Genomic DNA, 26,100 nt, shown 5'->3' on the forward strand with positions numbered 1-26,100 from the left:
CTGACAACGGTACTGAATTTACACGAGCAGACTTTATCTGACTCAAATCAAATTGTATTAGTCACATGCGCCGAATACAACAGTGAAATGCTTACTTACAAGCCCCTAATCAACAATGCATTTAAAAAAAAATACGGATAAGAAATAAAAGTAACAAAAAATTCAAGGGCAGCAGTAAAATAACAAGTGAGGCTATGTGCAGGGGCACCGGTTAATTGAGGTAATATGTACATGTAGGTGGAGTTATTAAGGTGACTGCATAGATGATAACAACAGAGCGTAGCAGTGGTGTTAAAGTGTTCAGGAGTCTTATGGCTTGGGGATAGAAGCTGTTTAGAAGCGTTTTGGACCTAGACTTGGCGCTCCGGTAAACACTTGCCATGCAGCAGCAGAAACAGTCTATGACTAGGGTGGCTGGAGTTTTTGACATATTTTTTGGGCCTTCCTCTGACACCACCTGGTATAGAGGTCCTGGATGAAGCTTTGCCCCAGTTATGTACTGGGCCAGTTGCCGTACCAGGCAGTGATGCAACCAATGGTGCAGCTGTAGAACCTTTTGAGGATCTGAGGACCTGTTGGTTCCACTTTTCTGGGCTCTGTTGTTTACTTAACAAATAAGGAACACTCAATGTCTCCTATGTCAAAAACTGCATGTGCAGCTAAAAGAACAAGTTATTCTCAACACAAGGTTTCTGAGAACCTGTCTCAGCAGTATGCAAATCTGCCCTTGTTGCAGAGAAAAACAGACGCTGTCCCTCTATCACCCTCCGTCCCTTTTCTCACCTTTTCTCACAGACGCGGGGCTACGGGTTTTGGCAGAGAGCTAGACACAGACAGAGGCCTCAATATTCAGCTATACAGTGAGCATAAGTATAATGGCACGTAAGCAAATTAATAACAACATAATCAATGGTGGGGGTCTTTAGAAGATCCCCAAAATCAACTTTAACTCTTCAGACCCATGCCAAATCTTTTCTGTCTCCTGAGGGGGAATAGGTTTTGCCGTGCCCTCTTCACGACTGTCTTAGTGTGCTTGGACCAGGTTAGTTTGTTGGTGATGTGGACGCCAAGGAACTTGAAGCTCTCAACCTGCTCCAATGCAGCCCCGTCGATGAAAATTGGGGCGTGCTCGGTCCTCTTTTTCCTGTAGTCCACAATCATCTCCTTTGTCTTGGTTACGTTGAGGGATAGGTTGTTATTCTGGCACCACACGGCCAGGTCTCTGACCTCCTTCCTATAGGCTGTCTCATCGTTGTCGGTGATCAGGCCTACCACTGTTGTGTCATCGGCAAACTTAATGATGGTGTTGGAGTCGTGCCTGCCCGTGCCGTCATGAGTAAAAAGGGACTACAGGAGGGGACTGAGCACGCATCCCTGAGGGGCACCTGTGTTGAGGATCAGCGTGGAGGTTGTGTTGTTACCTACTCTTACCACCACGAGGCTCAACATCAGACCTGGGTTAAAAACTATTTTAAATCTTTCAAAATACTTAGTGTTTGCTTTGGCCTGCCTGAAATGCCATATAGGTGGGTTTTGCACTTCTGGGAATTTCTATTCGGTCAAATTGCAATGGGTAAGCTTAATCAAGCGAATTATTTCAGATCGTTTTTTAACGCAGGTCTGCTAAATATGGCAGAATATAACTTACAGGTTTTCAGCAGGTTTTGGATGGGGTTGGGGGAGGTTTAATAATCGGCTTGGGGAGTCTTTATCCCTGTCAGAAAGAGAAAAAAACTGTAAATAACATGGCTGGAGTGGAGACAGCAAGGGGTCTACCCTTACCGTAAACCAGACCCCGAAGAGGGGATTGTAATGCAGTCAGCTGCATCTGTCTGCGAGTTACGTAAAGCTGGAGGCAGACTGCTGGACCTGCAGGTAAAGTGAACTTGCATCGCCATTGGTAGCCGTTTCTGTTCATCTCATGCACTGAAGCTCAAAGGTCTTCAGTTTGATCTCTCTAAAGTCTGAAACATTTTTCCTGTTTCCTACTCATCACACAGACACAAATGTCCTAGATACCAGGGACATTCACCGTATGCTGTGTCTAGTCTAAAGAACTAGAATGATGTGATATAAATCATTCTACATTTATATCTATCATATTTCTATGGTCTAGTGACTTGTCCTTCAATGGTTGGAGTGGTGAGTTTGGTGATGATTGGTGTCAGAAGTGGGCAGGGTTGGGGAGTAACAGATTACAAAAAAACGGTAACTGTAATCCGTTACATTAGCATCAAAAATATTGTAATCGAATTAAAGATACTTTTGAAAAACTAGATTTCTTTTAAATTCTGAAAGGATGTTTGTGGATTTTTTTTTTTTACGCTTCTGTTTTCTCAATGACATTCAAATCAGCATTGAAAAAAGGTGCAAATTTAAGTTTGTTCCACCTGAGCGAGTCTGACCACAAGTCAGAGACCACTATGATGACACATCAAATGTGTTCGATGGATCGCGGGAAAAGAGCAGGAATAGGCTTTTGTAGGCTACAGGCCAAGCCGTGTCTTCAAATGGTGCGACTGCTGTCGGCATCCAAAGATCATCCAACTTAAATAAACGCTTGGAGGTAAGGATGACAGCAGGGGTGTAGTGTACGGTGATACTGATATCACTTTTTATTGATATCTACATAGCGCATTGATGTGAATCACACTGCTGCTCTCTCATTTAGCTATGTGCGCCTTACGGATTGTGGTCGTTGTGGATGGCTGTTCACACATCTAAATGTGTATTTGAAACCAATAATGGTTGAATTCAAGAAGTTTAAACTGCCTACCAATCATTATTTTTTTGAATCCAGTGGACAGTCAGTGGCATGCGCTCATGCAACAGCTGCAAAGTGCAGATCACAGCCTATGGAATAAAAAAAAACCAACCCATAAATAAAATAAATAAAGTAAAATTGAATATCCATATGGCCAGCTATGTAAACTTTTTAACATTGAACGACATGTATTGCAGGATAAATCTAACATACGTTTTTGTCTTCTAATGCCTCTTAAGGGGAAAGTAGTCGAAAAGTAACTGAATGTAATCAGATTACAATTGGACAGGTAACTAATGAATTACGTTTAGAAAGTAATGTACCAAACCTATGAGTGAATATAACCTGTCAATGCTCAGTGATTTCCTGAGTGACTCCTAACACAAATGCACAGTGTACTCCTGCCCCAAGCTAGTTCATTGATCCAATTAGTTAGGGTCCTACTCCATCTCTCAACATATCCTCAAGGGGTTATTTATCTTTGTTTTGTTGTCCTTTTTCATCTCCTACCCAATTATGTGATGGGCTTTTACCTAAATGTGGCCTAATGGGTCTCGCCTTCTCTATCATTTTGAAATGTGCATTATTTAGCATCTCATGTAATGATCACTGAGAGTCTGTCTGTCCGGGTGGTTTCAGTGTGAAGTCTGTCCAGCAACAGGATGCAGGGAAGTACTGGTGTGAGGTAGAGTTCCATGGCTTGATCATCTCCTCTGAGCCCGCCTGGATAACAGTCGAGGGTAAATCAATCAATACATTTAGCCCTCTGTTTGTATGCCTGTGTCTTGGTAAATCCATTTGAATTCGATACATTTTTGACAACATCCCTTTTGATTTAAACCAAACGTTCCATACATGTTTGCCTTGGAAGAAGTGGTCAGAAAGTGACTCTTTGCACCTGAACGCCGAACAATTCAGGAGATAAAGGTGCTCAAAGTTGATCCGTTTTTCATACCATGAGACTTCCAAGTCTTCATCACTGGAAAACATAAACGGTTGAATTTGATATCATGTAAAAGCTTCAAACAGGGCTGTGAAACTATTTTCATTTAAGTTTGTTTTACCTTTTAACGGTTATTAGTAAAAATTCTGATTTTTAGTTCTTTTTTTCTTCATATTTGCAGATGTTGTAGCTTACACCCTACTTTACATCTGAGGTGTTTGTTGTGCCCGCCATCGGTTGAGACACAACAAGCTCTTGAATACAGGGTGGGTGACCATTTTAGTCCTAGAAAGAGAATTAATAGAATGGACCTATCCCTGCAATTTATCTGGTACACCATTGAATTTTTTTACTACCTCAAAGATGGCCGCTGGTCCACCCACCATCTGTCAACTTAAATGGTAATGTGTATTCGATCTATATTTCTATGATTTTTGCTGGGTTTCCTATGGAGGGTTGACATAATTTAAAACAACATATATTCCCATTCAAGTCGACATTCTCTGATGTGCGGACCTCCAACCGTCTTTGTGGTACCATTTTGAAAGTTGACATTTAAATGTACTAAAATGGGAATAGAATTTATCAGCCAAAACATGACAAGAAGCCTGTATTGGACCAATGGCGGGCACAACCCAAACACCTCAGATTATGTCAATTAGGGTCAGTCTAATCTACAACATATGCAAATGCACTTTTAAATTATTTTTGGTTGTTGACAATTGACCATTTTTAAGCACCTTCTATCTCTTGAATGTTTTGACATTCCAGCCCAAAAAGTAACTTTCTGAGCAATTCCACAATGGGCAAATATGTATGGAAGGTTTCACTCAAGTCAAAAGGGATGCTGTCAAAAAGTAATTGAATTCAAATGGATTTACCTCGCTCTCGCTCTCTCCCCATCCATCTCCAGGTGTCCCCAACTTTATACTTGAGCCCCAAGATGTAGCCACGTTCCCTAGGGTGCCCTTTAACCTGACGTGTGCTGCTGTGGGCCCCCCGGACCCTGTGGAGGTGCTCTGGTGGCTGGGGGGAGTACAGAAGGGTGATGCCACCTCCTCGCCATCTGTACTCCGTGTTAACGGTAAGTCTCTACCGGGCTGTTTCTCTTTAGTCTTTCCTCAAATCCGTGCATCCTGTCTCCTCTCCTTCTTCTCAAAACACATTGGAGGAGAAGATCTGAGATGCCTCCCCTCAGACACTCAATTTTATTGGTCACATACACATGATTAGCAGATGTTATTGCGAGTGCAGCGAAATGCTTATGCCTCTAGATCTGACAGTGCAGCAGTATCTAACAGGTAATATTTAACAATTCCACAACAAAACCTAATGCACACAATCTAGTAAAGGAATGGGATGGGAATATATAAAATACATGGATGAGCAGTGACAGCGCAGCTTAGATACAATAGATAGTAAAGGGTAGATAGTGAAGGATACAGTGTATATACATTTGAGATGAGTAATGCAAGATATGGAAACATTAAAGTGGAATTATTAAAGTGACTAGTGTTCCATTTATTAAAGTGGCCAATGATTTCAAGTCTACGTAGGCAGCAGCCTTTCTGTGCTAGTGATGGCTGTTTAACAGCCTGGCCTTGAGATAAAAGCTGTATTTTTCAGTCTCACGGTCCCAGCTTTGCACCTGTACATGGAAGTGGGTTGAACAGGTAGTGGCTCGGCTGGTTATTGTCCTTGATTTTTTTTGTTTGCCTTCCTGTGACATCGGGGTTTGTAGGTGTCCTGGAGGGCAGCTATTTTGCCCCCGGTGATGCATTGTGCAGACCGCACCCTCTGGAGAGACCTGTGGTTGTGGGCGGTGAAGTTGCCGTACCAGGCGGTGATACAGCCCGACAGGATGCTCTCAATTGTGCACCTGTAGAAGTTGGTGAGGGTTTTTGGTGACAAGCCACATTTCTTCAGCCTGTGTGCGTGGACCATTTCAGTTTTGTCTGTGATGTGTACAACGAGGAACTTAAAACATTCCACCTTCTCCACTGCTGTTCCTGATTTCAGGAATTGATGAAAGACGATTGAGAAATATCCTCTATTGATTTAAGCCAGAAAATGACATATGAATCATATGTCTGATCAGACTGTTAGTGCTGTTAGTTCAATAAGGTGGACCACCATCCGTCTGTTGTAAGAGCAACTCAGACATTAGTCATACTTTGCAAGGAAGGGATCATGGTTTTATGGCTTTCAAGCTGCTCTTAGAGATTTGTGCATGAGTTGGAAATAGAACTGTTTTAATGGCAGAACGAAGCCAAAGGTTATTCTCAGTGGGTGGAACGCTAATGAAGGGCTTTCTTGCGCTTTCCTCTGAGGGTTTACACTCCGATGTTATGTCTAAGCGATGCTGATGTCTACGAGTAAGTACACAGTGTTTTTTTGTCCAGGGGCACAGCACTGTATGACATGTTTTCTTGTTGGCTATAGATAGGGAAACCTGTAATGATTCCCCTTATCAGAAAGAACAAATGTTATGACTTGAGAGTAGAAATGTTCTGTAATTGGTTGAGAACGCGTACAAGTGTAAATGTTTGATACGTGTAGACACCAGCCAGTGGATTGTTCATTAGAAGTCTGATTCATTCCCTTCTCGTGATATGTAAGCCTTTCGCCTTAGTGGCTCTCCTCCTTCATTTCCTGCTTATGTTTAGCTGGTTTATTTCCTCTGTCCTATTTAACTGGCCCCAGGGCTCTGGTCAAAAGTAGTGCACTAAATAGGGAAGAGGGTGCCATTTGGAATGGATACAAAGACTTTGCTGCTGAGTTCTAACTCTGAGTCAGGAATGAAGTAGCCAGATACTCCACTTAACAGGTGCTGATGTTTTCCTATCTGGCTACCAGAGACTGATGTTTCCTTGGAATGTGAGAGTAACCAGATGCGTTTCAGTCGAGCTGTTATGACCCTGGCAAGTTTTTCTGTCAGTCAGTGGATGACTAACCAGGTAGTGGCCCTTATTGCCTGATATTGTTCACTGTACTGTACAGTACACACACACACATGTTTGTTTTTTACTAACAATTGATTCTCATTCAAAATTCTATTTCCCTTACCCTGAACCTCACCTTTACCCGACTTGTAACCCTAAACCTAACCCCTAAGCCTAAAATAACATTTTCCTTGTGGGGACCGGCGAAATGTCCCCACTTATCCAAATTGTCCTTGTTTTACTATCCTTGTGAGGACTTCTGGTCCCTGCAAGGATAGTAAAATGCGCACACACACACACACACACACACACACACACACACACACACACACAACACAAGCCTTCCTGTAACTGTTTGTCATGAAGGATTAGCTCAAGGAACGTGATACAAGGCTTAACAATGTCGGTCTAGGTTAGGAGTTATTCCTTGTGCACTCCTTGTGTTTCCGTGCTGTAGTTTCAGTAGCTGGTTTGTGCAAATTGGTGGTTTCGAAAACCCTTAGATCCTTATCCAAGTTAGGCGTGAATAAAAAAACAGGTTTTTTCAGTGCACAAGATGTCTAGGAAGTCTGGAGATGTGGCAATTTCACCATCGGTTGCCGCTGAGGTTGTGGAAATCCAGATGATACGTTCATATATATGTAAATGAGTCATTTTCACACTGGGAACAGTATGAAATGCATACCACAGTGGGTTACTACTGTGGTAACCCACTGTGGTATGCATTTCATACTGTTCCCAGTGTGAAAATGACTCATTTACATGGGAGAAACAAACTGTTGGTCAGGCATAGTAGCAGGGGACTGGTTTAATTCACTCTTTTGGCATCGACTGAACCCTCCCCTTTTTAAATGGCCCTGGTTTGCGTACCTCACTTAACATGTCTCCCACCTCTGTTCCCTTTCCCTGTAGGTGTGAATAACAGCATCAAGTTCTACTGCGAAGCCAAGAATGTCAGAGGTATCTCAGTATCGCGAACAGGCACTGTGCACATTAAAGGTGACTAATTCATGAAAATTCAGTGCTGTCATGGGTGTGACTAAGGCATTTGTTTTTTAAATTGAAAATGCTGCCTGATGAAGACCGGCTAGTCAATGCACATTGCAGTACGCTGCTGTCACTTAGCTATTCTTGTCTGCTCCTCGTCCAGCTCCTGTACCGAGTTGGATGTTAGTAAATCTAAATCCCTGTCTTTTTCTTTGACTGCAGTCCTCCCAGCAGCCCCTAAAGGTGTGCAGGTGGTCCACATGGTGGAGAACAATGTCACGCTGGCCTGGAGCCCAGGCTTCACCGGACACTCTGACCTGTCGGCCTGCACCATCCAGGTAAAGTATTATGTTCTAATACTCCAGTCCCACAGGTAAAAAGGAACTAAACCGGCACAACTGAGATGGCTGGCCAGTGCTGTGGATTTGGCTAAATTCCTTAATCAAATAACCCCTCGACTGAATTCTTATATGTGGATGTTCAATAAAGCAGTCATGGAATATGCCAGCAAACTGACACACTCAGTCAGCAGTTAAATATATTTACGCATTTTTAAGAGATGTGGTTGTTGAAAGTCGTCTGTCAGTGCAATTTAGGATGGGAATGACAACCATCAAAATTGAGATTCATGCCTTGGATCAATGCTTAGTCAAGACTGAGAAAATGAAAATAATTATTTCTTTTTTGGGGGGCAGCGCCTTGAGTATTATTATTTTTCGTTCTTCGAATTAAAGAATTTGCTGACGAAAACACGAAAATTTCACCTCAAAAGATGGATGACATATCATATGCATTTTTTTCCCCACACGCTCTGACATTTGTCCTTGAACTTTCACCCTTATGGAATGTTTTCCTTCCTTCCTTCCTTCCTCTTGCAGATGTCTAAGAACTCTGGGAGGAAGGTGGAACTTCTGGACCAGCGTGTAAAGGTTCCACCATTCCAACAGATCCTCAGTGGGCTGAGCTGCTACTCCAACTACAGTGTTAGAGTGTGCTGTGACAATGAGGTTGGGACCTCCCTATTCTCTGGCTGGCTGGACTTTCAGACACCAGAAGCAGGTGGGCATCCAGCCAATAGAATACATAATGACATATCAGCTCTTTTTGTTCATCAACTGTTTTTTTTGTCATTGGATGCGCCCCAAATGTCACCCTATTCCCTATGCATTGCACTATTTATGGGCCCCCGGTCAAAAGTAGTGCACTACTTAGGGAATAGGGTGCCAGTTAGTATACACACATGGTCAACCAACCACTTCACCAGCTGGAAATCAAAAGCACATGATGATTCATGCAACAATATGGCAAGTGGAAACCTTATCACAATGGGAATATAACGTAATGTTTCATGTTTGTTGGCCCTCTGTGCCTCACAGCCGACTTTTCAAAGTTGTTACACTGTCAAAGTACTGGAACATGAACTAAATCCTTTAACTTTTATATAGGATGCAGTCTAATTTGATAGGTTTTAAATAAGGTTTGTTGTTGAGATAAGGGGTACATGCATGCAGCAAAGTTTAGGATGTGGTCATGGGAGGGAGTCTGATGAGGGGAGCAGTGCAGTTGGTGTTTCTGGGGGTGACCTTGATGGTAAACTGGCAGTGCTGGACACAGGCCAGTTGATTCCAGTACTGTTGGTACAATGAACCATTGTGCATGCCCTCAATCCAAATCAATGTGTTGCAGTGCTGAACTAAGGCCTGTTGCCTCAGTGTCCCCACACGCTGGTCAGGAATACCACTACAGGGAGACCATGGGCTCTCACTCTTAGAGATCAACCAATTTTTAGTGAGTGCTGTTAGGTCAAAGATACTGATTGATTAGTGATTTCCCTCTCCTTGCAAATCTCTCCTGGGTTTTAGAGCAGATGGTGTTTTAAATAATGAACTGCTTGATGGCAGTAGCACAAGTTTACAATGACTGCATTGACATACAGTACCAGACAAAAGTTTGGACACACCTACTCATTCAAGGGTTTTTCTTTATTTATACAATTTTCTACATTGTAGAATAATAGTGAAGAAATAAAAACTATGAAATAACATCTATGGAATCATGTAGTAAACAAAAACGTGTTAAACAAATCAAAATATATTTTAGGTTCTTCAAAGTAGCCACACTTTGCCTTGATGACAGCTTTGCACACTCTTGGCATTCTCTCAACCAGCTTCACCTGGAAACGCTTTTACAACAGTCTTGAAGGATTTCCCACATATGCAGAGCACTTGTTGGCTGTTTTTCCTTCACTCTGCGGTCCAACTCATCCCAAACCATCTCATTTGGATTGAGGTCGGGTGATTGTGGAGGCCAGATCATCTGATGCAGCACTCCACTCTCCTTCTTGGTCAAATAGCCCTTACACATCCTGGAGGTGTGTTGGGTCATTGTCCTGTTGAAAAACAAATGACAGTCCCAATAAGCGCAAATCAGGTGGGATGGCATATCGCTGCAGAATGCTGCGGTAGACATGCTGGTTAAGTGTGCCTTAAATTCTAAATAAATCACAGACCATGTCACCAGCAAAGCACCCCCACACCATCACACCACCTCCTCCGTGCTTCACGGCGGGAACCACACATGCAAGATCATCTGTTCACCAACTATGCGTCTCACAAAGACACGGCAGTTGGGACCAAAAATCTCACATCAGACTAAAGGACAGATTTCCACCAGTCTATTGTCCATTGCTCATGTTTCTTGGCCCATGTAAGTCTCTTCTTCATATTGGTGTCCTTGAGTAGTGGTTTCTTTGCAGCAATTCTACCATGAAGGCCTGATTCACAGTCTCATCTGAACAGTTAATGTTGAGATGTGTCTGTTTCATGAACTGAAGCATTTATTTGAGTTGCAATCTGAAGTAGTTAACTCGGGGTCTTCCTTTCCTGTGGCGGTCCTCATGAGAGCCAGTTTCATCATAGCGCTTGATGGTTTTTGCGATGCGCTTGAAGAAACTTTCAAAGTTCTTAATTTTACACATTGACTGACTTTCATGTTTTAAAGTAATGATGGACTGTTGTTTCTCTTTGCTTATTTGAGCTGTTCTTGCCATAATATGGACTTGGACTTTTACCAAATATACCACCCCTACCTTGTCACAACACAACTGATTGGCTCAAACGCATTAAGGAAAGATTTCACAGATTAACTTTTAGCAAAGCACACCTGTTAATTGAAATGCATTCCAGGTGACTTCCTCTTTTATTTCACCTTTATTTAACCAGGTAGGCAAGTTGAGAACAAGTTCTCATTTACAACTGCGACCTGGCCAAGATAAAGCAAAGCAGTTTGACACATACAACAACACAGTTACACATGGAGTAAAACAAACATACGGTCAATAATACAGTAGAAAAATAAGTCTATATACAATGTGAGCAAATGAGGTGAGATAAGAGAGGTAAAGGCAAAAAAAAGCCATGGTGGCGAAGTAAATACAATATAGCAAGTAAAACACTGGAATGGTTGATCTGCAGTGGAAGAATGTGCAAAGTAGAGAGAGAAATAATGGGGTGCAAAGGAGCAAAATAAATAAAGTAGGGAAAGAGGTAGTAGTTTGGGCTAAATTATAGATGGGCTATGTACATGTGCAGTAACCTGTGAGCTGCCCTGACAGTTGGTGCTTAAAGCTAGTGAAGGAGATAAGTGTTTCCAGTTTCAGAGATTTTTGTAGTTCGTTCCAGTCATTGGCAGCAGAGAACTGGAAGGAGGGGGGGCCAAAGGAAGAATTGGATTTGGGGGTGACCAGAGCGATATACCTGCTGGAGCGCCTGCTACAGGTGGGTGCTGCTATGGTGATCAGTGAGCTGAGATAAGGGGGGACTTTACCTATCAGGGTCTTGTAGATGACCTGGAGCCAGTGGGTTTAGTGACAAGTATGAAGCGAGGGCCAGCCAACGAGAGCATACAGATCTCGTATGGGGCTTTGGTGACAAAACGGATGGCACTGTGATCGACTGCATCCAATTTATTGATTAGGGTATTGGAGGCTATTTTGTAAATGACATCGCCGAAGTCGAGGATTGGTAGGATGGTCAGTTTTACAAGGGTATGTTTGGCAGCATGAGTGAAGGATGTTTTCTTTTGCGAAATAGTAAGCCAATTCTAGATTTAACTTTGGATTGGAGATGTTTGATGTGAGTCTGGAAGGAGAGTTTACAGTCTAACCAGACACCTAGATATTTGTAGTTGTCCACATATTCTAAGTCAGAACTGTCCAGAGTAGTGATGTACAAGTTGTACTTGTATTTAAGAGCAATTGGAGGCCACGGAAGGAGAGTTGTATGGCATTGAAGCTCGCCTGGAGGGTTGTTAACACAGGGTTGTAACACAACTCATGAAGCTGGTTGAGAGAATGCCAAGAGTGTGCAAAGCTGTCATGAAGGCAAAGGGTGGCTACTTTGAAGAATCTCAAATCTAAAATATATTTAGATTTGTTTAACACTTTTTTTTGCTTACTACATGATTCCATATGTGTTATTTCAGTTTTGATGTCTTCACTATTATTCTACAATGTAGAAAAAAAACGGAAAAAAAACTTGAATGAGTCGGTGTGTCCAAACTTTTGACTGGTACTGTATACCAAATCTACCTTTTTTATAATGTTCTTTATGATCAAATTTAAGGTGTTAAATGTAGAGGTTTTCATTGACACTGCATCCCTGTGTGTTATTCCTCCTCAGTGCCCTCTGCTGCCCCCCGGAACCTGACATTTGACCTAACGGAGCAGCAGCTGTCCATGAACTGGGCAACATTGGAGGACGATGAGCTGCAGGGGAAACTGATGGCCTACAAAGTCCAGTGGAACCTGGGAGGAGAAGGACAGGTAGGATACAGCCTCATACAAGTGTATGTACACACTGGAGAGACAGTCTCATACACCTGTACACACTGGAGAAATCTACCACACACCAGACAAGCCAAATGTCTTCAGCCTCCTGAGGTTGAAGAGGCGCTGTTGTCTTCTTCACCACACTGTCTGTGTGGGTGGACCGTTTCTGTTTGTCAGTGACATGTATGCAGAGGAACTTAAAAATGTCCACTTTCTCCAGTACTGTCCCATCGATGCAGATATATAGTCCACGATCATCTCTTTTGTTTTGTTGTTGTTGAGTGAGAGGTTATTTTCTTGGCACCACTTTCCCAGGGCCCTCACCTCCTACCTGTAGGCTGTCTCGTCATTGTTGGTAATCAAGCCTACTATTACTTGTGTCGTCTGCTAACTTGATGACCGAGTTGGAGGCGTGCGTGGCCACGCAGTCACGGGTGAACAGGGAGTACAGGAGGGGGCTGAGCACACACCCTTGTGGGGCCACTGTGTTAAGGATCAGCATATAAATTTTGTTTCTTACCTTCACCACTTGGGAGCGGCCTGTCAAGTGGTCCGAGACCCAATTGCAGGGCCTTCTCAGTATTCAGCAGTTCCAAAGCATAATGTGTGTTGTGTAAAAAAAATTAAAAGCCCAGCACTCCCTTGTGGTGGAAGCTTTTACTAAAAAGTTTCTTCAACTCAAAGCATGTCTTATGTAGACCATACACACTGACATACTTTGGTTGTTGTGTTCCAGGAGGCTCTGTTCTTTAAAGAGAATGTGGCCCACCTGTCCGGTGGCGATCGTTTCTTCAACGCCACCTTCCACGTGTCAGCGTGTACAGTGGCTGGTTGTGGGCCCTGGAGCCAGCCTGTACTGGTCATGCCTGACTCAGGTCAGTGAGCCCCTCTCACTCTCCATTATAAGCCCTGTCACTCTAATTGTTTTAAAACCTATGTTCCAAATTTGAAGGTGACAGGGTGTTGTGCTGTATGTAAAGCCAGTTTGTAATGTGTGTGTGTGTTCCACACAGCATTGGCAGCCCAGATGCAGAGAGGCCATATGTGGGTGGGTCTTCTGTTGGGCCTGCTGGTGGCCACCATGGTGGGGCTTCTCTTGACAGTCCTAGTGCACCGCAGAGGGAAGGAGACACAGTTTGGGTATACTACCATTGCTCTCTTACTAAACCAGGCCAAAGCCTTTCAAATAAACATTATTTTCTTTTTAAATTAATTTGCATGGGCTGAAAGCAGTATTTTAATGAATTGACTGACCTACTGTAAACAGCTGCCAGGTCCCCCCCCCCAGTACACTGACTTTACATATAGGCCTACGGTCTGCAGTATTTACCAGAATCAGAGGCATTGTTTGAATACTTTATGACTGCAACCTACCTTCCTTTCAACCCTTCCTTAAAGTTATCATTGAGCTGACATGATTGGATGAGGGAAAGCAAGGTTTCCACTACATTCCTTTCCCCAATTACCCCAAGGAAGGAAGGATGCATTTTTAGAAGTGTTCGAACAGGAGCAACTTTACTGCAAGGTTACTAAACCAAGGCAAAGCAGGAATAACAGTGCAGTCATAAAGTATTCAAACCAGGCCTCTGATTCTGGTAGATACTGCAGACAGTCGGCCTGCCGGCGCCCATACAGTATGTGAATGCAGGACTCTGCTTGTCATTGCAGGTCTGTCTTCAATCCCCCAGGGAATGAGCGCTTGGTGTCCTTCACTGCAGCCAGGTCATTCAACAGGACCTGCCCCGAGCTCCCAGAATCCAGCTGTAAGTAAAGTCAGTCGTGTTTGGCTTGCGGCCTCCACAAATAAAGGTGCCGCCCTCTGTTGACACTCTGTGCTTGTAGTCAGTGGACCTTGGTGGTGAGTAATTAATTAAATCAGTGTCTCCCACCAGTGGACAGTTTGGGTATCAGTAACGATCTAAAGGCCAAACTGCAAGACGTCCTGATCCCAGAAAGACTACTGACCCTCGGACACATGTTAGGAAAAGGTTGGTGAGGGCTTCCTTGTGTACCGTTTCTATACAAACTAGCTCACACTCTTAAAGGTGTTGACTGAAAGTAGACCTGTTGAGAAAAAAAAATGTGGTAGATGCTGGCGACTGCAAAGGAAAACATTTGCTAACGTCTGGCATGGCCTATGTATGGCTAAATAACAAGGCAGACCTCATGTCTGTGTTGATGTTTTGGAATATGTTGAATTGTAACCAAAGTGTTTATTGTCCCAGGATGAATGCGCCAGTGATTTTCAATTTTCTGTGTTTGAGTAGGTGAGTTTGGCTCAGTGCGTGAGGCCTTCCTAAAGATGGAGGACAGTACTGTACAGAAAGTTGCAGTGAAGGTGCTCAAAAGTGAGTGAGCGACTATAGACTACATTTTCACTGCCTTTTTATATGAATGTGTACAGTCGGTGGATATTACATTGAAACAGTTGAAAGTAGGTGTGAAAGTGGTCTTCCCATTCTGAAACTTCCTTTGTGTGCACACGTTTGGGCCTAATCATAGAATTACAGAATCCCTATTCATTTCAGAGGTACGCTGTAGGTCTAATAGTAAAAATTTGTTTCACTTTTAAAATGTATTATCTTAAAAAAAAAAAGTTTTAATGTGGCATAAACACAACCAGTCATGATGTTTTCATCTGATTGTCAAACAATCACGTCAAACGGCTCCTATAATAAGCCTGGCTACCTGCGCACGTTTGTCCACTCTAAAAATATATATATTCCAGCATCATTACAGTGCACTGTGCACCCTCCATTTGATGAATGGATAGAGACAGCTGTTACAAAACACCAGAAAGTGGAATGAATGATTTCGATTTGGCGATTTGTCAAAAAGACTTGAACTTGTGTAACTTGAATTGATGCATCCACTGCTGTTTGCATGCGTCTCAGTCTCGGCCACTCATCTCTGCCGTGGCAAAATGACACTATATTGTCCAACCATACCGTATTTTGGAGCATACTTCCACACGTCCAGTCTCACATTTGTCATGACACTGACATGTGGTCGGGTAATGATACATAATGGCGTAATAACCTACAGTTCTTCTTGGCATCTTTTTAATTATTGTGATAAGACTCATGTTTTACCGGTAGGCCTATGGCGTGCCCCCACTATTTATTTTGCCAGAACTCCATACCGGCTTACTTTCACCCCTGATGTGAACTAATATGTCCTTGCAAGTCGTGATAACTTTTTGTTTGTCTTTTTTTTCTTCATCAGCGGATATCAACTCGTCATGTGATATTGAACAGTGCCTGAAGGAGGCTTCTCATATGAAGGACTTCGATCATCCTAATGTCATCCAGCTCATTGGTTAGTAGTGAACAAAGAAACCCATGACTGAGGCCGACTTTTATTTAAATTAAATTCATGACAACTTTATTTACGAAAGGCTTTGCCAGATTACAAATGATAATATATTCTACAAACGGGTACAAGTAGGCTACTTAGGATCAGAGAAAGAGTTGGAACTGTGTCATTACAGCAACTCAATGCAGTGAGTTGATTATATTGAATATGTTTTGGTCCTCCAGGAGTGAGTTTGCACAGTCGGCCTCAGCAACGGTTGCCCATCCCCATGGTTATCCTGCCATTCATGAAGCACGGTGACCTTCACACATTTCTGCTCTTGTCCCGCCTTGGAGACGAGCCCTTTGTGAGTGCCCCCTAAACATTTTACACACACTTGTATGCATACTAAAATGGATACATTGAGTGTACAAAACATTAACAACACATTCCTTAATATTGAGTTGCACCCCCTTTTGCCTTCAGAACAGCCTCAATTTGTCGGGGCCTGGACTCCACAAGGTGTTGAAAGCATCCCTCAGGGATGTTGACCCATGTTGACTCCAATGCGTCCCACAGTTGTGTCCAGTTGGTGGGATGTCCTTTGCGTGGTGGACCATTCTTGATACACACGGTAAACCGTTGAGTGTGCAGTGTTGCAGTTCTTGTCACACACTCAAACCGGTGGGCCTGACACCTACTATCATACCCCATTCAAAGGCTCTTAACTTTTCTTGCCCATTCACCCCCTGAGTGGCACACATACACAATACATGTCTTAATTGTCTCAAGGCTTAAAAATCCTTCTTTAACCGGTCTCCTCCCCTTCATCTACACTGATTGAAGTGGATTTAACAGGTAACATCAATAAGGGATCATAGCGTTCACCTGGACAGTCTGCCATGGAAAGGGCCGGTGTTACTAATGTTTTGTACGCTCACCCTATAACACCATCTATAATACATTTCCGCCCAATGTGTGTCCAGAGGACTCGAGGTCTTCTACTGTTACATTTGACAGTTTACATAAAGAAATTATTTAAAACATTCTGTATTTCATGTTATGGAACTAGAGGAAAGACCAGGTTGACCTGTGGGCCCAAATTATTATTTATTTTCATAGTAGACTTTTTGTATAGGTTCAAATCACGTTTTAGCAAAATGTTGCTGTCTCTCCCTTACACAGACCGTGTCACTGCAGATGCTCATACAGTTCATGTTGGACATCGCTCGTGGAATGGCGTACCTGAGCAACAAAAGCATCATACACAGAGATCTGGCTGCGCGCAACTGCATGTGAGAATCTACGAGCTTTGTCCCAAATGGCACCCTATTCCCTGTAGGACCCTGGTCAAAACTGGTGTACTAAATGGGGAATATGGCAACATTTGAGACAGCAACCCGTCACTTTACTCTTTCCTAACTGGGACTCCCTCTGATATAGTTTACACTGAATTTACTAGAGCGTTATCTTGCCTGTGGGTTAGATTGTGACCATCTCCTCTCCTTTGTTCATAGGCTTAGTGAAAACTTGACGGTCTGCGTGGCAGACTTTGGGCTGTCAAAGAAAATCTACAGTGGCGACTACTACAGACAAGGATCTGTTTCAAAGCTGCCTGTCAAGTGGATAGCACTGGAGAGCCTTGCTGACAATGTCTACACTACTCAGAGTGATGTGGTATATACAAAGATGGACGCACCCTCAGTGGTCTCAGTACACACAAACTCCTATCTTCACTTTCTAAATGATGGTGACACTGTAGGGTGGGAATATTTCAGTTTGGGATCCCCATCTTGAAATCCTCTTTGTGAAAAGGATTACATTTGTGTTTTGTAATGCAATTCAATGCATCGTGGATAAGATGTTGATTTTGTTTCCAGACCAATCAATTTAATTTTCGAATTTTTAAAAGATGTAGTGGCCACAGAAGTTCACTTCTGTTTAATAGATATTATGTTTTTGGAACTGTCAATTCCTTATTTTTGCCTTTTTAGTGGCCCTGGAAGTTAATTGACTGACTCCGTTTTCCCCACAGTGGGCGTTTGGAGTCACCATGTGGGAGATCATGGCACGGGGACAGACCCCTTATCCCGGGGTGGAGAATTCCGAAATCTACGAGTACCTCATCAAGGGAGAGAGGCTCAAACAGCCACCTGACTGCCGAGACGACATGTGAGTGGTCCACTGGGTCTGATAGAAAATTCTCTTGCGTTGAAAATCAGCCTGCAAGTCCTTCATCAGAACTGATGGGATCGGTGCTATACTTTTCAAACGACTAAAACAATCGAATTATCATCATTGGTGCCAAATTAATGAAAATGATTTAATCATGAGTAGTTTGTATATTTTACTGCCTATTTAACCAGGTAACTCATTGAGAACACATTACTTTACAATAATGACCTGACAGTTCAAGTCCTCTCCCTCTCTTTTCCCAGTTATGAGATCATGCATAGCTGCTGGAGCCCTGTTCCCAAGTGCCGCCCCAGTTTCCTGCACCTGATTGACCAGCTGGAGGGGCTGTGGGCCAGCCTATCCCCTGGGCCTAGCTGCATTAAGGAGGCCCTTCTCTATGTTAACCTGGAGAATGACAAAGGGGAGCAGGGGGCAGGGGCACTGGGTCCAAGGAAGGACCCCTTCTGGTCAGGAATGCCCTGGCAGTGTGTGGGGATGGAGGAGGATGAGAAAGACTGGCTCGTGGTGTCTTCTGGGGCAGCTCTGGCTGTCGGTGGAGACTACCGCTACATCATCGGTCCTACCTGTCATGGCACTGAAGAGGACGGTGGGAGGCAGGGGGACTCGATGGATACCTTGCAGCCAGACGTTAGGGATGAGGAATATGAAGATGCGTTCATTAATGTGTGATTTTACATTTCGACCACCATGCTGCCTCCCCTGCCCTCCTTAGCTGACCTTGTGTACAGATTTCACAGACTGGCAAGTTGGTTGTGGAGGGTTGGTCACTCACTACTGTCCTCCAGTGAAGTTTCTGAAAACGAATGGATGCTCACCAGCATGACCTAACGGAGCAGAATTGGATTGAAGTTCATATCTCAATGAACTTTTCTACCCATTTTATTTCCAGTTATTCTGTCCTTTGTGTACATTATACTATGACTTCACACCAATACACACACACAATCAGCCTTACTATTACATTGACAAAAAGCGCAGTATATTTTAGATCTTGACTGATACACAGTTAACTTTTCAATGGAAAACTCACTGACCGAGGCATTATTTAGTCTGTAGATATGTACCTTTTGATGTTTTAGGGAATGAATTTATTAACAAATGCTGCCTTCTATAGGTATTGAACATTGGCATTTGCTGCTTTGCGAACTTACTCCCTTTCATACCCTAAACTCAATATAATAAGCAGCTCCAGTCCAAAAGCCTCTATTACACTTGTTCTTATTTAAACTTAACATTTTAATGGACCACAACTGAAATAATCCTTTAAAGCAGTGGTCACCAATCTGAGTTGAGATGACTTTTGAGTCCAAAAGCAAGACAAGCTCTACCGCTCAGATTTATTTTGTTTTACGTAACCTTACATAACATTAACCAGCTTAAAAACAGTAGTATAGCATTGAGGTCTGTGCAGTAGGCTATAGGCATATTGTATTTGCTTCAATTGCCCTGCCAATGTTCACCATTTTTTTCTGAATTACAGTTCATGTAAGGAAATCAGTCAATGGGAAAAATGAATTATGCCCTAATCTCTGATTTCACATGACTGGGCAGGCTTGCAGCCATGGATGGGCCTGGGAGGGCATAGGCCCACCCATTGGGGAGCCAGGCCCAGTCAATCAGAATTAGTTTTTCCCCACAAAAGGGTTTTATTAGACAGAAATATCCTCAGTTTCATCTGCTGTCCATGTAGCTGGTCTCAGATGAAGAAGCTGGAAGTGGAGGTCCGGGCTGGTGTGGTTACACGTGATCTGCGGTTGTGAGGCCTGGCAACACTCCTGCAATCAGAATGCCACTTTCACACTCCGTCAAAACTGTGGCATTGTGTGACAACTGCAGCACAAGGTGCACTTGTGTAATGATCATGCTGTTTAATCAGTTTCTTGATATGCCACACCTGTAAATTGGATGGATTATCTTGGCTTAAAGAGAAATGCTCAATAACCAGGATGTAAACAAATGTGTGCACAAAATTTGAGAGAAGCTTTGTGCATATGTGACTTTTTTCAGCTTCTGAAACATGGGACAAACACTTTACATGTAGAGTTATTCATTTTTGTTCAGTTTATATTTCAAAATGTGAGGTAGGCTATATGATCACACCAGCAATTGATCAGTTGTATTACTTGTAAGGCACAGCTGAGTGAGCATATATTTTAAATAATAAAAAATAAATCTGGGCTGATGGTGCCTGCATCTGATGGTCAGGCCCAGCGGAGGGAGAGCAGCAGACTGAGGGTCTGTCTCTCAACATCTCCCTTCTCTCCCTTTCCTCCACTGACACAGTCTGCCAGCTGATGGCCAAACTCGAGTCGCACCGCATAATTTCATGTTACTCCTATGAACTATTTTAATAGCATATAAGTGTTGAATAAAAAGGTGTTTATTAAGAACTTAAACTCACTCAAAAACAGCAGCTCTTTGCTGTAGTCGTTGACAGTCTCTCTCGTCATGGTTTGAAATCTTACAGTATCAACATTGCTGTAGGTTTTTTTTTATACAGTGGGGAGAACAAGTATTTGATACACTACCGATTTTCCTACTTACAAAGCATGTAGAGGTCTAATTTTTATCATACGTACACTTCAACTGTGAGAGACGGAATCTAAAACCAGAATCCAGAAAATCACTATGTGATTTAAGTAATTTGCATTTTATTGCATGAAATAAGTATTTGATACATCAGAAAAGCAGAACTTAATATTTGGTACAGAAACCTTTTGTTTGCAAATACAGAGATCATTCGTTTCCTGTAGTTCTTGACCAGGTTTGCCCACTCCTCCATACAGACCTTCTCCAGATCCTTCCGGTTTTGGGGCTGTCACTGGGCAATACGGACTTTCAGCTCCCTCCAAAGATTTTTTAAATTGGGTTCAGGTCTGGAGACTGGCTAGGCCACTCCAGGACCTTGAGATGCTTCTTGCCACTCCTTAGTTGCCCTGGCTGTGTGGTTCGGGTCGTTGTCATGCTGGAAGACTCAGCCATGACCCATCTTCAATGCTCTTACTGAGGGAAGGAGGTTGTTGGCCAAGATCTCGCGATACATGGCCCCACCCATCCTCCCCTAAATACGGTGTAGTTGTCCTGTCCCCTTTGCAGAAAAGCATCCCCAAAGAATGTTTCCACCTCCATGCTTCACGGTTGGGATGGTGTTCTTGGGGTTGTACTCATCCTTCTATTCCTCCAAACACCACGAGTGGAGTTTAGACCAAAAAGCTATATTTTTGTCTCATTAGACCACATGACCTTCTCCCATTCCTCCTGTGGATCATCCAGATGGTGATTGGCAAACTTCAGACGGGCCTGGACATGCGCTGGCTGTAGCAGGGGGACTTTGCGTGCGCTGCAGGATTTTAATCCATGACGGTGTAGTGTTACACTAATGGTTTTCTTTGAGACTGTGGTCCCAGCTCTCTTCAGGTCATTGACCAGGTCCTGCCGTGTAGTTCTGGGCTGATCCCTCACCTTCCTCATGATCATTGATGCCCCACGAGGTGAGATCTTGCATGGAGACCCAGACCGAGGGTGATTGACCGTCATCTTGAACTTCTTCCATTTTCTAATAATTCCGCCAACAGTTGTTGCCTTCGCACCAAGCTGCTTGCCTATTGTCCTGTAGCCCATCCCAGCCTTGTGCAGGTCTACCATTTTATCCCTACACCTTCTCTGGTCTTGGCCATTGTGGAGAGGTTGGAGTCTGTTTGATTGAGTTTGTGGATAGGTGCAGTTAATACAGGTAATGAGTGGAGAACAGACGGGCTTCTTAAATTAAAACTAACAGGTCTGTGAGAGCTGGAATTCTTACTGGTTGGTAGATGATCAAATACTTATGTCATGCAATAAAATGCAAATTAATTACTTAATCATACAATGTGATTTTCTGGATGTTTGTTTTAGATTCCGTCTCTCAAAGTTGAAGTGTACCTATGATAAAAATTAGACCTCTACATGCTTTGTAAGTAGGAAAACCTGCAAAATCGGCATTGTATCAAATACTTGTTCTCTCCACTGTATATATCTATTTTTTTACACTCACTACTTTATTGCAGACACTTATCTGAGCCATCCGATTGGCCAGCGGTAGACCTATATAGCACTTGATTTGCTCTCCGGGCCCGCTGGGAAAGCAGAGTTAGTACCTTCAGACACATGAAATGATTCAAAATGGGAACACTTCACCTTCCAGCACGCAGGGCAGCTGAATGGGGTGCACCTACCGTCTCACTACTAAAATATTGAATAGGAACGCAAGGCTTTATCGCTGGGTTTTTTACAGAAATGTTTGACGATCGAAGAGGAATGCCTTGGAGATCGGACAGTCCATGGCAATGACCGGTTTGTGACCACTGCCTTAAAGGGATACTCCGAGATTTTTGCAATGGCCTTTAATCTAAACTCAGCAAAAAAAGAAAGGTTCCTGAAAAAAGAACTGTCTTTCAAAGATAATTTGAAAAAATCCAAATAACTTCACAGATCTTCATTGTAAAGGGTTTAAACACTGTTTTCCATGCTTGTTCAATGAACCATAAACAATTAATGAACATGCACCTGTGGAACGGTCGTTACGACACTTAACAGCTTACAGACGGTAGACAATTAAAGTCACAGTAATGAAAACTTTATTAAGGACACTAAAGAGGCCTTTCTATTGACTCTGAAAAACACCAAAAGAAAGCTGCCCAGAGACCCTGCTCATTTGCGTGAACGTGTCATAGGCATGCTGCAAGGAGGCATGAGGACTGCAGATGTGGCCAGGGCAATAAATTGCAATGTCTGTACTGTGAGACGCCTAAGACGGCACTACAGGGAGACAGGACGGACAGCTGATCGTCCTCGCAGTGGCAGTCCACGTGTAACAACACCTGCACAGGAACGGTACATCCGAACATCACACCTGCGGGACAGGTACAGAATGGCTGGCAACAACTGCCCGAGTTACACCAGGAACACACAATCCCTCCATCAGTGCTCAGACTGTCCGCAATAGGCTGAGCAGGGCTGGACTGAGGGCTTATAGGCCTGTTGTAAGGCAGGTCCTCACCAGACATCAATGTCGCCTATGGGAACACCGTTGCTGGACCAGACAGGACTGGCAAAAAGTGCTCTTCACTGACGAGTCGTGGTTTGGTCTCACCAGGGGTGATGGTGGATTTGTGTTTATTGTTGAAGGAATGAGTGTTACACATAGGCCTGTACTTTGGAGCGGGAACGATTTGGAGGTGGAGGGTCCATCATGGTCTGGCAAATCTGGTACAGTCCACGAGGAGGAGATGCAATGCAGTACTTAATGCAGCTGGTGGCCAAACCAGATACTGACTGTTACTTTTGATTTTGACACCCCTTTTGTTCAGGGACACATTCAATTTCTGTTAGTCACATGTCTGTGGAACTTGTTCAGTTTATGTCTGTTGTTGAATCTTATTTTCATACAAATATTTACACAAAATAAACGCAGTTGACAGTGAGAAGACGTTTACTTTTTTTGCTGAGTTTACTTCCCCAGAGTCCGATGAAATCATGGATACCATTTTTATGTCGGTGCATGCTGTTTGAAGGAAGTTTCTAACTAGTGTTAGCGCAATGACTTGAAGTCATAGGAGATACCCATAGACTTCCAGTCATTGCGCTAATGCTAGTTAGCATTGGCTCACAAAACTGCCTCCAACTTCCTTCATACTGGACACGGAGACATAAAAATGGTATCAACAACCTTCCTCTGACTCTGGAAAGTAGATAAAGACATTGGGATTTTGGCAAAGTATCCCTTTACAATTTTTGTGAATTAGTTATTTTGAAGAGTACCATTGAGTATTTATGAAACAGGATAATATGCAGAACGTTGTGTATGTATTCAAGAACTAATTTTACCAGTTTGAATATGGATTTTATGATCTGTTAAGACATTAGCCTGATAAAATGAGAGTCTGTTGTTCACTGATGCTCACAGATACACCTTTTGATTTTGCTTATAAGCTATGGGATATCAAGGGACATGTTTTAGTATATTTTTTAAATTGTTATAAAATCATTTCCATAGATACAACCCAAATCATTAAAAACAGAGACTTGATGCTTTGTGATACTGACCAGTCCATCCTTACCAGCCTGTGCCTAGTTGTTTTTAGATTTGTACATAAAGCTACAATGTAATTCTCACCTCAAGTGTAAGTACAGTGCCTTGCGAAAGTATTCGGCCCCCTTGAACTTTGCGACCTTTTGCCACATTTCAGGCTTCAAACATAAAGATATAAAACTGTATTTTTTTGTGAAGAATCAACAACAAGTGGGACACAATCATGAAGTGGAACGACATTTATTGGCTATTTTAAACTTTTTTAACAAATCAAAAACTGAAAAATTGGGCGTGCAAAATTATTCAGCCCCCTTAATACTTTGTTGCGCCACCTTTACTGCGATTACAGCTGTAAGTCGCTTGGGGTATGTCTCTATCAGTTTTGCACATCGAGAGACTGAAATTATTTCCCATTCCTCCTTGCAAAACAGCTCGAGCTCAGTGAGGTTGGATGGAGAGCATTTGTGAACAGCAGTTTTCAGTTCTTTCCACAGATTCTCGATTGGATTCAGGTCTGGACTTTGACTTGGCCATTCTAACACCTGGATATGTTTATTTTTTAACCATTCCATTGTAGATTTTGCTTTATGTTTTGGATCATTGTCTTGTTGGAAGACAAATCTCCGTCCCAGTCTCAGGTCTTTTGCAGACTCCATCAGGTTTTCTTCCAGAATGGTCCTGTATTTGGCTCCATCCATCTTCCCATCAATTTTAACCATCTTCCCTGTCCCTGCTGAAGAGAAGCAGGCCCAAACCATGATGCTGCCACCACCATGTTTGACAGTGGGGATGAGTGTTCAGGGTGATGAGCTGTGTTGCTTTTACGCCAAACATAACCGTTTTGCATTGTTGCCAAAAAGTTCAATTTTGGTTTCATCTGACCAGAGCACCTTCTTCCACATGTTTGGTGTGTCTCCCAGGTTGCTTGTGGCAAACTTTAAATTACACTTTTTATGGATATCTTTAAGAAATGGCTTTCTTCTTGCCACTCTTCCATAAAGGCCAGATTTGTGCAATATACGATTGATTGTTGTCCTATGGACAGAGTCTCCCACCTCAGCTGTAAATCTCTGCAGTTCATCCAGAGTGATCATGGGCCTCTTGGCTGCATCTCTGATCAGTCTTCTCCTTGTATGAGCTGGAAGTTTAGAGGGATGGCCAGGTCTTGGTAGATTTGCAGTGGTCTGATACTCCTTCCATTTCAATATTATCGCTTGCACAGTGCTCCTTGGGATGTTTAAAGCTTGGGAAATCTTTTTGTATCCAAATCCGGCTTTAAACTTCTTCACAACAGTATCTCGGACCTGCCTGGTGTGTTCCTTGTTCTTCATGATGCTCTCTGCGCTTTTAACGGACCTCTGAGACTATCGCAGTGCAGGTGCATTTATACGGAGACTTGATTACACACAGGTGGATTGTATTTATCATCATTAGTCATTTAGGTCAGCATTGGATCATGCAGAGATCCTCACTGAACTTCTGGAGAGAGTTTGCTGCACTGAAAGTAAAGGGGCTGAATAATTTTGCTCGCGCAATTTTTCAGTTTTTGATTTGTTAAAAAAGGTTGAAATATCCAATAAATGTTGTTCCACTTCATGATTGTGTCCCACTTGTTGTTGATTCTTCACAAAAAAATACAGTTTTATATCTTTATGTTTGAAGCCTGAAATGTGGCAAAAGGTCGCAAAGTTCAAGGGGACCGAATACTTTCGCAAGGCACTGTAAATAAAAAGTGTTGGTTGTTTCATCATCGTATGGTATATTTAAGCAATAAGGCTGAGGGGGTATATTGGCCATATATCGCAAACCCCCGAGGTGCCTTATTTCTATTATAAACTGATTACCAACATAATTAGAGAAGTAAAAATAATTTTTTTGTCATACCCATCGTATAAGATCTGATATACCACGTCTTTCAGCCAATCAGCATTCAGGGCTGGAACCACCCGGATTAGAATCGTCTTTATACCTTCCGGGAAAGCTTGGAACTCCAACACTCACCCTCAGCCTAACTTCTATGTGCCCCAGCTGATCTGGATAAATGTAGTTAGTTAGTTTATTGTAAATTCTCAGATA

The 26,100-nt window shown here is 42.8% G+C and overlaps 1 protein-coding gene across 2 annotated transcripts in view; it reads left to right on the top strand.

Moving 5' to 3' along the window:
• The window catches only part of LOC135507957 (tyrosine-protein kinase receptor TYRO3-like), a 30,554-nt gene extending 6,523 nt beyond the window's left edge, over positions 1-24,031 (top strand). Inside the window, exons 3-19 of one of the 2 annotated variants that reach the window (XM_064927792.1) lie at positions 3,404-3,504; positions 4,621-4,791; positions 7,562-7,648; positions 7,859-7,974; positions 8,515-8,695; positions 12,316-12,458; positions 13,201-13,339; positions 13,478-13,604; positions 14,133-14,227; positions 14,357-14,452; positions 14,732-14,812; positions 15,690-15,782; positions 16,004-16,125; positions 16,944-17,053; positions 17,276-17,435; positions 17,794-17,930; positions 18,197-24,031. In XM_064927792.1, coding sequence (XP_064783864.1) covers positions 3,404-3,504; positions 4,621-4,791; positions 7,562-7,648; positions 7,859-7,974; positions 8,515-8,695; positions 12,316-12,458; positions 13,201-13,339; positions 13,478-13,604; positions 14,133-14,227; positions 14,357-14,452; positions 14,732-14,812; positions 15,690-15,782; positions 16,004-16,125; positions 16,944-17,053; positions 17,276-17,435; positions 17,794-17,930; positions 18,197-18,623 — 2,386 coding nt within the window. In that variant the 3' untranslated portion in view covers positions 18,624-24,031. Of the gene's footprint in view, positions 1-3,403; positions 3,505-4,620; positions 4,792-6,002; positions 6,083-7,561; positions 7,649-7,858; positions 7,975-8,514; positions 8,696-12,315; positions 12,459-13,200; positions 13,340-13,477; positions 13,605-14,132; positions 14,228-14,356; positions 14,453-14,731; positions 14,813-15,689; positions 15,783-16,003; positions 16,126-16,943; positions 17,054-17,275; positions 17,436-17,793; positions 17,931-18,196 lie in introns of those variants that run through there. The other variant, XM_064927793.1, reaches the window with a different exon arrangement.
• Positions 24,032-26,100: the final 2,069 nt, after the last annotated feature.

The sequence above is a fragment of the Oncorhynchus masou genome, chromosome 21 (assembly GCF_036934945.1).
Source record: "Oncorhynchus masou masou isolate Uvic2021 chromosome 21, UVic_Omas_1.1, whole genome shotgun sequence".
NCBI classification, from domain to species: Eukaryota; Metazoa; Chordata; class Actinopteri; order Salmoniformes; family Salmonidae; genus Oncorhynchus; species Oncorhynchus masou.